Here is a 14,840-nt window from a genome sequence, read left to right on the forward strand (position 1 = left end):
ACCTCATTTGTTTTAAACGATTGAACGAATTTTGATATAGTTTTTACGACTAGAAAGAGTGATATTACGTGGACCGTTTGTTGTAACATTTGCAGTTAATTTACAATTTTTATTGCCTAAAACTGCTTTCCTACGCTTACATAATTAATTTTAGCTAACCTTTATAAGAAACGTAAATGTATTGTCCTAAAAACTACTGGTCTTTCTATGATTTCTATGATATAAGTTACATTCATGATGACTATTTTTATCTATTACGAATTAGTTAAAAACTATTTCTATTTTGGCAATATTTTTTTTTATAATCGTTATTAATCTATTTTAGACAATAGGTTAGTTTTGTTGGGCCTTTAATAAAGACTAAATCGTCGATTACCACTGCTAAGGGCTCCTCTCCCTTTGAGAAAAAGGTTTGGAATATATTATATATTCCGAGTTGTTCCAATGCGGAATGGTGGAATACACATGTGCCAGATTTTTTTATGAAATTAGACACATGCAGGTTTCACGATGTTTTCCTTCACCGTTGAGAACGAGATGAATTATAAACACAAATTAAGCACATAAAAATTCAGTGGTGCTTGCCTGAGATTGAACCCGTAATCATGGGTTAATATGCACGCGTTCTAACCACTGGTCTATTTCGGCTCTAAAAAAAGATATCATAGTTTCCAAATTTTGAGCAAAAATTAACTTTCACTGCATAACGAGCAATTCGGTAACTGGCTTTAAATATCTCAAGAAGACGTTAATTAGCAAATATCTTGCCGTATTTATGTCTTTACTTAAGAGCAAAGGCAGTTAGTCTTACGCACACTAAGACATATTTTAAGTACGAGCGTTAATCATACTAATGTGTGAGGCAATAGAACCGAGAAGTTAAAACATTGACTTAAAGTTAAAATTTAAGTTTAAATGTACATTCCGTGGATGTATTTTATTAATCTATATTTCAGAGTAAAACTATTATTCACATTCACATTTATGGCACGCTTCTATAAACAAATAAATAAATAAACGTCCAAAATAAATATCCCTATTAAATATTTCTTGCTAGACGCCCTTTTCATTCGTTCCACGTTTAGGGCTAGGGCGGGTCGCTATTTGTATTATAATATGAGAACCAAAATGTAAAATATATTATATTGTACTTTTAAATATTCATTTTAAAAGAGTAAAATAGTTTCATAACATAGATCTTATAATAGAAGAATATTTAAGAAGTTAGTTCCTTTTATTAGTCATTTTTGAACTTGAATTTTCCTATATTTAATTTGATATAATCTATTTATTAATGCTGGAATTATTTAGTGTATTTTTGGTAGAATCTATAGCCAGTAATGTTACACGACGTTTCAGAGATGCTTTTATGAGCCTACTTAAAGGTATAGTAATTTGATTGATTAATTGATTTTATCATCTACATATATGTTAAAAACATTTCATTCGAATTAAATGTGTTAAACTAAATGATATATATTTTAATTTCTTGCCAGTTCTCGAAAGAATCTACTTTCCGAACCGGTGGTAGCTTTACCTAATATAGTTGTTAAAAATGACGATTCAAAATTGCTTAAATAAAAACCTTCATGGATAAAGTATATTTTGATTTTTTTTATTTTGATCAATCTGTTCAATAAATATTTATTCTATAAATTTGAAAGAGCGACCTACTATAATTCGTATTAGTTAAGGCATTGCATTGGTAGGTTTAGTGCTAAGCAATGATTATATCACTAACAAGCAATTTCTATTACTATGTTTTGTCGGGGGGGTAACTGAGTTAGTGTAATTAAATACAATGGAGATAACATCCACGTTCCTCCTCCCTTAGTGGTGGTTTGGAGCAAGAAACAGACACAGTGGTAATCTTTTAACATTTTAATGAAACGAATGAAATATGTATTATTGTACACCACAAAAAAAGTAAAATTTAAAAAACAAAATGTTGATTTCGAGTGTTGTGTAATGGGCGAGATTATGGCTTGTTAGCCATCTCTTCCAGACAACCCAAAGATAGGTAGATCATCTGCCAATATCACTATTACATATAATACAAAAATGAAACCAAATGGTGTCATTTTATACTTTTCCTCGATATTTACATTTCGATTCAATGGTACTATAAAATGAAGCGTTATAAAATGTCGAATAAAACATGCTCGTAAAAGCCTCTTGAACAATGACAAATTTGAATTTTTAACAGTTTTAATAGTGCGTAACTCTCACCTTGACATATGATCGTGATGATCTGTATGAGGCTGATAGCAAAACTCCTGAAGGGTCCGCGTTTCCCGCTCATGGTGACATCAGAGCTCGTGTCTCACCAACCACTTAGCGATCGACGGGCGGTGGCTCCCTCATATCGACAATTCAGCATCTAAAAAGAAAGAAGACATAAGTCAGTAAAATAGAGATGTCACTGGGCATGGAGATTTGCGCAAGCCCGCCTAAGTAGGTACCATCCACTGATCAGATATTCTACCGCCAAACAGTAGTAGCAAGTGTAACAGGCACGATGGTGGTGCATTGGCAATATTAGGAGTGGTTAACATTTGTAACAGTGCGATTATCATCATGTCATATGGGCGGTGTTAACCACTCATTATCATGTGACCTATTTGCTCATCCACCTACCTACATCAGAAATAGAGATATTTCTTTTAAATCAATATTAGATTAAAACTCTCCTCTCGTCTGAAGGAGAACATTTGGACAATATTTGAACAACCTCACTTAGTTTCAAGTGCCATTAAATATTTAAGTAATGTACTGTTTTGATAACCCTATGGACCTGATTAATTACGATAACATTAAAATAAACGCTATCATAAAGCTGACTAGCAAAGACAAAAAATCGAATATACCAAATAAATAATTCACAAAACGTACGTATTGCTTGGTATCATTTAAACAGACTCGAATTCATTTATCATAAACAATCGATCGTCATTAGTTCTCATACTCATACTTAAGGAATTGAAGAAAATGTTTTTTTATGATATCAAAGGTAGTAAATATTTATGTGTAATATAGAAGCTAATCTACATTTAGTTTCAAGTAATTATCCCAGGATAATAGCGACTTGAAAAAATCTTTTGTTATTAGATATCAGTCAAAGATTGGTTTAACACATACGTCATGCTACGATGATGAACATCTACGTGAAACCTCGCATAACGACTGCTAATTGATATTAAAGATAAATTGTTTGCAACCACTGATACTGCACATGTAGTTAGTTGTATTTTCAAATGAAACTATTGGCGTGGCGTGGTGGTCTTAACTTTATATTCTTTCTTCAGAAACTGAAAGCGCTAAGACTGTGCATCTGCTTTGTTAAGCAAGACAGAGGCGCTGCACATTTCATAGCTTCGAAGATGAATTTCGAAATTGTTGATAAACAATCTTATTTTCAGGAGCGTCTCTATTCCATAAACGGAGATGAATGGTTTGATGTCATTCAATAAGTTAGTGAATTCAAAAGCGTCGAGTAAAGACTAGGCGTTTCGTTGAAAGGCTAATTGAACAAGATGGCTGCGACATACAGTCTTTAGTAATATGGCTTATTTCCTTAATTGCTGACAAAGAGATGAATTTATTTAAACCCAAATTAAGAACATAGAACCTCATTGCTTAAACGAATGAACTTAACAGTATTTTTAATATGTATTATTATAGAAATTATATGTATATTTATATGTGTTGTTTTTATATTTATATGTGTATGTTATATAAATACACAAAACTTTGTAACGCTACTTACAATACCGCTTATCATAGACTAAGCATTCGAGGGAAATTTAATCTTCACCAACTTTACATAATTATAATAAAATTATAGTGTCTGTTTGTAATTTAAAGTAACTGCTTTTTACTGAATGCATACACTTTACATATACCAAAACAATTTTCCTTTTAATTTTTGTCTGTCAATCTGTATGTTTGTTCCGGCTAATCTCTGTAACGACTTAACAGATTTTGACGAGGCTTTCACTGGCAGATAGTTGATGTAATAAGGAGTAACTTAGACAACAAAAACTTTTTGGTTAAATTCAAACGCACACATAGTCACGTACCCATCTAGTTTGATATAAAACACCTATTACTACATAGTATTAATAGCACTATCACATATATTATAAATACGTATATATATCTATAGACTTCCCTATTGCTTTTATTAGGATCATAGCTTTTATTAGAACACCACATATCCAATTCGTATCACGTACATTAGTAATATCCTGGATAGTAAGTGTTTGTTTATTAATTAAACGTTATTCAAAGCGTAGCACAGGTTGTTGGTAATGTGAGAGTTCAGTAATTACATTGTAACAGGCAAACTAATTTGTTGCAGAATTTACTATCACTAAAACATGATAATTGAATATAAACTATCTCTGTTTACACAGCGAGTTAATGGGATTCCAATGGACATATATTTTTAAATATAATCTCACTTACGTACTTCGTTTATCTAGTAGCTTAGAGATCATTTTTTTGGGATTCTAGATTCAGATGATAGAAATAACATGTTTTTGTAACATAGTAATGGTGGAGAAAATGCATAATTACACAAACTTTGCATCTATTCAAAAGATGATTTATTATTTTCGAAACCTATGCCAGGTTTTATGTGATCTAATTTCATTGTGACCTGCTAGATAGTCAGTCATCTAAACAGGGTCCAAAAAAATATGAAAGCATACTTAAATGAAACTTTTAATATCAAATAGTATACAATAGTTCAGTTAGTATTGCAGTTTGTCGAAAACAATTTACATTATTTTTGTTTAAATTTTCCTTTTTGTTCCTTATGTAGCTATATTACTCTCTAACCGCCCAATAACATTTTCGCACTTTAAAATTACTTCCTTGGTAAATTTTAACAATTTAGTAAATCGAGAATCCTCTTAAATTTTCTACATCTGGGGTTGAATCTATTTAATATAAGAACACATATAATTATTTATGTGCTATCGTCCCATAATCACTGGGAAAAAAACCGGCAAACACTATTCACATATAACTAAACTCATATGGAGGCATTTTACTTAAGAAGAGAGAATACTCTTGCATAAAGTGGGTATTTGATAGACTCTTGTGATATATAAAAATCGTTTAATAGAATTCACGTAACTAGATTTATATGAGAATATTTGGGTTATCATAAAACTTTGCTTCACACATATTGCTAACAGGTGATGGCATCTTTATAGCTCCTAACGAAAACGATATGCGGGAGGAGGATCCCGCCACGAGTGTTGATATCTTCTTTGCGTTCTATCTTATATATGGCGTAACATGAATTCTTATTCAATGGAAAATTATTTTTTTCCATTGAATAAAAATTATAGTAAAGTATACGGTAGAGTAACAGCCAGTAGATGTTTAGTAGACAGTAGACTTTTCGAAGAAGGTTTGGATCCTTCCACCACGCTGCTCTAATATGGATTGACGACAGCTTTCTTTATTGCGGATTTCGAAATGATATATAAGCAGAACTTAGGCATATGAAAATTCAGTGTTGTTTCTGATCACTGATCTTCCGTTGAAAAAGTACGGTATATTTTGTAACGTGTCTTTAAGGGTGGAACAACGTCCAAACCTCGGAAAAAGAGAAGTATTTATAGTTCACCAGCATTAGGACTTTTATTTATGTTATATTAAAAATAAGTCTAGCAACTCACCACTGTCACACATTTTCATTAAATTTAATTTCATAGTAAGTGGCAATAGAAGCAATAGATAGCAAATACCAAAATGCTGGAAGTCAATTTGCAGCACCGATTGGCCTTCGACCGCCACAACTCGGTACAAAGACTCGTTAAGTAGCCTCAAACGATTCATCTGTAGCCACGACGGACGGCGAGACAAAGGCTTCGTGGATGGTACAAGTGATAGGAGACTCGCTTATCATATTAATAATTTAATTTCCATCTTATTTAAGCTATTATATTGACGTTATTACATTTGACACAAACATCAGACCTTATTTTTTCAATATTGTCTAAATATCTGTTTTCTTTGATCGCGTTGAAGGTGACATGGATAGATTTATTTTAATAAACCAAATCAAGTCAAATCTTTGATATTTACTTTTATGGAACTTTGATTGATTTGAATGTACTCGTCAAATGCTTCCAAATGATTCGAGTGTAGATGATACCCAATAAAAAAAACGTAACACAATTATTTCCTATGCGAAATCTAGACTAAATCATTAATATTTTGGATTTTGATCAAATTTATCAAATATAATTTCAGACAAATATTCACCTGATGCTGAGTGGTCAGCACATCGATATGAATGCACATTTCTCATATCGATATGAATGCGCCCAAGCAAGGGCATTAAAATATTATATCCCTTTAGTTTTTAATTACATTGGCCGCTGAAACTTAAAATCCGAAGACAAAATCCAAGTATTTGAATCCATATGTTCTACATATATGGTGACATTGCTTTGCCCTTTGCTTGCCCTATTTATAACTAATTGTACATATGCATAATAATAGGCGTGATATTTCATTATTAGGATGATTTCTAACAATCAATTCTAGTTTGTTTAGTAGCAGTTCAAATATGAGTTGATTTTTTATAAATATGCGTATCAAGTTTTTAAGCCGCTAGACGCTCATCTCTTCTATGAAAATCGACATCTAAAGGCAACCGTTCTCCGTGCCCTGAAACCCGATTTACTCGAAGATCAAATTCAATTGTGTCAAACGAGAAATTGACTAAAAATTCAACTGTCGCCACTGACGGTATTACGTTTTTATGAATTTGAATCTATGACTTCTGTCGGCTCCGTAATATTACCGACATTTTCGTTTGTATTTCTTTGTGACGATGCTCCTCGTAATTCGGTTATGTCTATCAAATTTTGATACTTCCGATAATTTAGGTCGTAATCTCGTAAAATTTTACAGGTTTCTTTTTTATTTCAGACATTTTTATTCTTTATTCGATTTAGCAATTTTAGTGAATATTCTTATACATTTTATTATTACCATACATCCTTTACTTTTCGTTTTTTTTAGGAACGCCGATGTGCAAATGAGCTATTATGTGGTTATTCACCTCAGCTCGTTGAGACTGTAACTGCAAGGAGTAGAAATCACTTCTCTTACCTTTTGTGTCATGTGTGTGTTGGTCTTCGTTCATTTGGTCTTTAATGTAATGTTCCCTGAATCTTTATGATCAATGGCTTACTTTACGTTGACAAAAAAAAAGAAACAAAATATTGGTGAAAAAACAATATATAAATAAGTGGTGCCGACCAACTGATAGACTGGTGAAAATTCTTTATGCTCAAATAAACCAAAAACGTGCTAAACAGTGAATAAGAAATTTTAGGTGAAGTTGACTTAATTTTTAGATTACAAATTCATGAAATAATGTCATGAATGAGCTTTTTCCCGTTGATTTTGAACTAAACGAGCATGTTCGGAGCTACTTAAGCTCACATAGTACTAAAAAGGCCGACGGTAAAACTGTATAAAGAGGAATTACAACTGGACACTGTCCGCCCGGAGCCGTTTCAGCGGCAACCGCTGATCAATTTGCAATTCTATTATAAGGGTGAAATGATTCTATTTCCTCTGCATATATCCGAGGGCAAAAATTTGACAAAATATTTGCTAAAAATATTTTTATCGTCTACGATATCGTTGTTTGTTCAATGCTTGGAATTATATTAGATTTGATGTTCAACAGTCCTTTAACCGCCGGCTGAATTGACAATGTTGACGGATAATTTTATTCCTCTTTTGTGTCACGGATAATGTTTGCTCTAGTCTATGGAATAATAAATCACTCGTTTTTAATATGACCAGATAATACATTATTATATTACATATTATGTAACATTATATTATTTGCTCAAGGGACCTTTAATTTAATATTCAAAGTAATGAATACGTTTTAAGTAACGTATATTATTATAACAAAATGTACGATATATTTACACACAGATATATTTTAAAGACTTCATCTCAAGAGACCTTGAGATTGAGATAAGATTGAGCATAGAGTTTCAATGATAAGCCAATCAGCAAAAGCATTCCCAAGAACTGTTTGCGTCAAGCAGGCAGCTGGTCGTTAGGCAAATCAAATTTCTTGTAACACAAGAAACGCACTGTCGTGATCACAAATCAATAGATAAAGGAGAAGCGAATAAAACTAGAAATATATAAGGCAATGAATAGAATTTTTAAGCATGCTAAGGAATCGTTGAAAATAATGACACTTTTATAAAATATAGATGTATGATATACTGAACTTCACATTTATAGATATAGATAAGAAAATCTGGTCAAAGTTATCTAATTATAAAACATTTTCACTGAAAGTGAAAGACTGTTTAAAAACTTTATATCTGTGTCTTAATCTAGGTGCACGAAGTCACGGGCTCCACTCTTTATAAATGTATTCTTGGCATGACCCTTCGTTGCCTATTTTCGTCATTTCCCGAGAAGTCAGCCGCGAGGCACGAGTGCTTTCCGTGCTCCACTTTGAGAGCACTTACTCTAACTTGTATCTAAGCTAGTGCATCCTCTTGCATTGTGGGATTTTTTCTAGTTCTTACTAAAATAATTAAAATAAATTATTAGAAAAATAAACTAATCTCTGCAATATAGTAATCTATAAAAATAATGTAATTGAGTAAACTTATAACGTTGATACTGATTAAGATGATATTGTTATGACTAATGACGTGGAACATTTTGGAGTACTCATTTCGATTATTATATGTTATATGTTAAAGTATTCAAATGGCATTGGTATTGTAAATATTGAATCTTTAAAACCATCCAACAGAAGCGCGTCTAAAGAAAATAAAATTTGAAACGTCAAAGAGACAATCATATATCGAGTTAGCTTTGAACGTTTGATAATTTAAAATTTCCTTCTTATTGCGAGCGCTGAATCCTTCTAAACCGTGAAGCGAGTTCGAGTATCGGAGCCTTTTCAATTTTTTGTGCAAAGATATGAATATTTCCAAGGGTTATAATGCTATTAGAGTGAAAATCTCAAACCTCTAGAGGGTAATAAGGAGCGTGACTATGAACAATTTTACCTCATCTCGCTATATTAAACGTTTTAAGGGAACCTCCCGCAAATGAGTCCTAATATTATACATTGGAGATTGAAAATTGAATAGATTATTAGTAATTTCGAAATTATTACATTTTTTAAGGGCGATCCCGATTAACCTTATTTATATATACAGAATTCTTCACTTGTCCACTTTGATCACAAAAAACATAACCTAGCAAAACTTCCTACATTTTGATATGAACTTATATGAACTTGGTGGTAGAAATTTATGTAAAACCGTCTCAGTAGGATATAACCATGCCCTTATCATATATTAGACTGCCAAATATTCTGTTTATCATAATGATTAGATTGGAATAGTGAGCCAGCAAGGGACATGATGTTTTAAAATCAAGGTTGGTTACGCAATTTCTTTCATTCTTTTATGAGTATTGTGTAAACATTTGCACTTGGCTCAATTACCAATCATTACAACACAAATATCAAATCTTACTTCAAATCAAAAAGGCCTAAAAACATTGAAAACTTTCCAACTCTTTTTAGGAAGGATGTCAGAACTCATCACGGACCACGTAATTCACATTATTCTCCAACGTTTAAACTTTCATTCCGAGTGTCAGAAACAGCGGCCGTCCGAAAATAAAGGAGCCAAGAAAATGATATATACAAGGTTGTCCTCAACTCGACGCGTTTTTATTGCCGCTATGTGTAAAGCTTGTAGAAAAATTACTCGCGACTTACTTCTTTTATTCGTGACGGAAGAACGGGATGGGGTGATAATTTTTTATGCTCACCCCATCGAATTGCCTGACGTCTCTATTTGCAAGCGTAATTGTGGGGTGGAATAATCGCGTTTGCAAAGTGTGCCCACTTTGTTTACTTTTGATCTTCCTTTCTTTAGAATTTTTGTTAGGCGTAATCAGGACTCAGTTATTAATTACAATCTTGACAGTTCTATTTTTAAATTATCAGGTATTGGTTTATATCGTTATCTTAAGATATATATATTTAAATTTGCTATACTATAAGCATTGTATTATTATTATTACTAAGCATATTTGTTAATTTTAAATTTACCTTAAAAAAAGCCTGTCAATTTCCCACTGCTGGACTAAGGCCTCCTCTTCCATTCAGGAGAGGGCTTGGAACATATTCCACCACGCTATTCCAATGCGGGTTATATAGTGGTGCTTGCCTGGGTTTGGACACGAAATCATCTGTTAAGATGCATGAGTTCTAACCAATGGGCCATCTCAGCTCTATATTTACCTCAATTTTGTTTAATGAAATCTGATGTTGAAAGATCTGGTCAGAGTTAAACATTTTGTATAAAATAAAATCAAAAAGTTGGCGCGTTTTGTTGACAATTTTTTTTAAGTATACATTATATAATATATTTTGCATACGAAATTTAAAATTGTCTCAATATGTAAAAAACATTAGTTCTACTTTAATTAAGCAGGTTTAATGAGTCACTTATGATTAGTCGTCATCTTACAATAAAATTGCAAAATTTCGAAATTAATCTACAGAACAGAAACAATCATAAACGTGATTTCTCTTTACAGCCAGTAAAATGATATGAGTAATAAATAACGTATCAAATAAATAAAACAAATTATAATTTATCGTGCATGAAAATTAACAAATTAAGTTTATTAGTAAGTAGTTTTTGGTAACAAATTAGTATTATTAAGTTTAACAGAATTAAATGTGAAATAATAAATAAATTACAATTTCCATCGTATTTCACAGAACGTTGGGCTAAATTAAGATTACCTAGGCTGTATCTTATTACAACATTGTGAAATTACATTAGAAATTCCGCACGAATGAGTACGCTGTTTGCAAAAACTTGCCATTTATTTATGTTTCGTAAATTCACGCAATTTGAGAGTCTCTAAGATATAGTCTCTTTATTGTATGACCTTGATACTTTATCTTCGTTTTATTCTCACATAAGATATTATGTGTTCTTTATATTACTTGATATTTGCTTCTATTTAGTTTATTTTATACTTAATATTTTATACATCATAGAATAATATCTTAATTAAAAAGTACCGTCGCTTAAAGAAATTTCAAACAGATAACCATCTTGGTACTTTTTGCTTTTTTAAAAGAAGTTTAAGTACGAGATTAATTACTGATTGCAGTTGAATTTAAGAAAAGAAAAACTTACTTCTTTAAAATATAATAGCAACAGATAAACTTTATAAAAAAATCTGATTCATTATTAGAATATATTGAATTCATTTCTATTGAAAAAATGTAAGTTTGTCCAATAATCTCGAAATATTTCGACCATCAAATTTCGCTTAATATTTGTATGCTTTACAGAACATGACAGTTTCAAAGCGAAAGGATAGGGTAGGTAGCGTTTACTGCTTGTTAATTGTGTGGTGTGAAAGTGTTAAAGATTATTGTTTTTCTTATAAAAGAGATTACGCATAAGTTTTTTAATCAATTTGAAATATTAAAAGACAAAATAGACGAATAAATTGGTCTTTCTTTAAGTTTAAGCTCAAGATGCTAGAAGTATAACAATCTCATAGAATTAAATGTGCAAAGAAGCCATATACATTCGGTATTACGATAGTCCACTGACCATACAAATGTGAACGCACTCAACCAGGCCAGTTAACACAAATCCTACAATATGTCTGTCATTTTGACAAAAATAATACGTCACAAATACTCTTGATTCATTTCCTGTAAGATTTTAAATGCTATGATTGGTCGTTATGGCTTATGGAATTAGTTAATATTTCTTACAGAGATAATGACTATGGGCAATTGTGGTCTATAGTTAGTCTGGCTATATCTGACTATTCACTGTATGAACCACTCGACTAAATTAGTGCATTTCAATTAATCGTGTAATTACTTAGTTAATTGAAAACACAATTGAAGTTATATTATAATACCATTGATCAAGCCTGGCTTCACTTGACTAGTCTATTTATAAATAAAACATGAAATAGATATATTTATTAAATATTCTTTATTAGTTTATAGAAATACATTATAAATTGATTTGAGTCGTAATATTATTGTGCGATCAATAGTTTTCATTGGTGTTATTGTTTCAAATTTAGTTATTTCACTGCTAAGGCTTAACTACAGTGAGTTATCCGACCACCGTTTTGAAGATAATAATGTTTTTTGATTGGAGGTAATTTGGTATCGATCATATCTTCTGATGTATTTATTGGATCGATAAAGTCTAAGTCTTATTCAAATAGTTATAATAAAAAAGAAGTAACATGTTTGTCTGGATAAGAATTAAATTTAATAAAATAATTTTTTGAAAATGGTTTCGCCAAATAACCTTTAGTTTTTTTTATAAAAAAACTAGTTACTATGTGTTTACATTACAAGGTAGACATTGATTTTATTCTTTTATTCTTGCTCTATGCAGCTTATCTCCAGTATTTTGTATTGATATTCGTAATTTAGCTAGTCAGATACTGTATTTACAAACCCACACTGACATTATAAATGTGAGGTTATTTCTGCTTGTCTGTATTTATACTTTCATAACCGATTAGAATTAAATCTGGTAAGAAGAAAGGACTGTCGTATTTTACTTTAAATTGATTGACGACCTATGTGGTCGAGTGGTGTGTACACCGGTTTTCATGGGTACGCCACTCCGAGGTCCCGGGTTTGATTCCCGACCAAGTCAATGTAGATTAACATTAGTTTTCTATGTCTTGGGTCTGGGTGTTTGTGGTACCGTCGCTACTTCTGATTTTCCATAACACAAGTGCTTCAGCTACTTACATTGAGATCAGAGAAATGTATGTGATGTTGTCTCATATTAAAAAAATAAATATTCCTCAAAGGAGTAAACTTAGGGATGAAGATTTTTGTGTATATTTAATAATTTCACATACGGATTTATCCTTCTTGTTTGTCACTAATGGTGAAAATCGTACTGTTGAGGGATACAGAAAAAGTAAAAAGCGGACAATGAATTTGTGTTATAATATTTATTATATTACAGATGGATGTTGTATTATTTATTCGATAAACAAAAACTAAAACAAAACTTGAACGCTATCTCAAGACGAAAAATCTCATGTAACAAGAGTTATTATTATTATTACGATAATTACAGACAGCACGTGTCTATAAAGTACTTTAAACTCGTTTGACGTTTATAACTTTAGTAATAAATAACAATAAAGATAACGGCAAGCATTGAAAGTTACGTCTTTTCGTCTAATAGCAATTTTAGAACATTAGAGTGAAGCTACTATTATGAGCGAGGAAGCCCGTGGACATGACCAATAAAAATAATTGCCCGTTCTCAACCAAGTCAGCCGTCTTTTCAAATATGAACGGTCTTTCGCCTTGAGTTGACGATATTTCATGTTGGTCAGAACGAATACTTTTGTTGAACACATTTAAGGCAAGACTTTAATGTTATAATAAATATATATAAAAATGAATGCGCCATATTTTTTTTTAAACTTGCTCTGAAAATATTTTATGTATATATATATATAGAAATTTTGATAATATTTATATTCTGTCTATTTTATAGCATGAAAACCAAAGTGCACGACCAACGGTACTTTTGAAAATTTGCTGCATCAGATATGACCTGGAAAAATATGGTGCTGTGTGCACCTTCTTCCACCACCAGAGAGAAGACTAGTTAGAACTTTGTCTTCTCGGGATCGCCTTCCTGATTAACAAGCCAGTTGATGGGGCGTCAATGATTGCTCCCAGACAACCAGGACTATTTCATTGCATGATGGCTATATCCTTAAGGGGTACAATCTCAATCTGTGAGAGAGATAGTTAGATGCACTTTTCAGCGATACAAAAAACTTCAACTATGTCCATCATGCGAGTGATTCCATAAATATATGTCAACTTACTAAATGTCCAGACTCCCAAAACTAATAAAACACTTTCTGTCACCGATTTTTCATTTTGCCGCGGGTCCCTTCGTTTTATTAGATTCTCCTCCAATCCTTGCTTCACTCTACATTATTTTTAAGAGGCAACTCGAAAGCATTTTCATGTGTCTATTATAATCTTGACTAACATCTTTTTATCTAAAATAGACGTGTAAATTAAATGTAGATAGATGTCATACTAGAGATACATAGAGCTGAGATGGCCCAGTGATTAGAATGCGTCCATCTTAACCGATGATTGCGGGTTCGAACCCAGGTAAGCATCGCTGATTCATGTGCTTAATTTGTCTTTATAATTCTTCTCAGGCTCAGCGGTGAAGGAAAACATCGTGAGGAAACCTGCATGTGACAAATTTCATAGAAATTCTGCCACATGTGTATTCCACCAACCCGCATTGGAACAGCGTGGTGAAATATGTTCCAAACCTTCTCCTCAAAGGGAGAGCAGGCCTTTAGCCCAGCAGTGGGTATTTACAGGCTGTTGTTGTTGTGATGTCATACTGGTTTGTATAGATGCTCATAATCTTTTTATATGGTCGTGTAAATATAATTGAGTCTTCTTTATATGTCACGTAGGTCTTTGTGATATTTTTAAATATTAATATGTACATACCGTAAAAATACTGCGTCGACAAAAATCAAAGTGAGCGATACCGTTCGCTCGGCTTGATACCTTTTTATTTATTTACTATTTGAATCTACGCTCTCAACTTTGTTTTTATGCCTGAATATGTTTTCTATTTTTGATTTTGTGTGGGATTTTAAATACGTAACTAAGAGACGAACTACCATACACGTAAGAAATTAGCGGGTAATCTTTAAATCCAATAGAAAGTAAC

At 32.0% G+C, this 14,840-nt stretch overlaps 1 protein-coding gene across 3 annotated transcripts in view; it reads right to left on the bottom strand.

The window, feature by feature from the left end:
- The window catches only part of LOC124530763 (lachesin-like), a 79,249-nt gene that overhangs the window by 47,492 nt on the left and 16,917 nt on the right, over positions 1–14,840 (bottom strand). For all 3 annotated transcript variants that reach the window (XM_047105038.1, XM_047105039.1, XM_047105037.1), the window contains exon 2: positions 2,230–2,380. In XM_047105038.1, the coding sequence (XP_046960994.1) occupies positions 2,230–2,302 (73 nt within the window). In that variant the 5' untranslated portion in view covers positions 2,303–2,380. The remainder of the gene's footprint in view (positions 1–2,229; positions 2,381–14,840) is intronic.

The sequence above is a fragment of the Vanessa cardui genome, chromosome 6, assembly GCF_905220365.1.
Source record: "Vanessa cardui chromosome 6, ilVanCard2.1, whole genome shotgun sequence".
Classification (NCBI taxonomy): domain Eukaryota; kingdom Metazoa; phylum Arthropoda; class Insecta; order Lepidoptera; family Nymphalidae; genus Vanessa; species Vanessa cardui.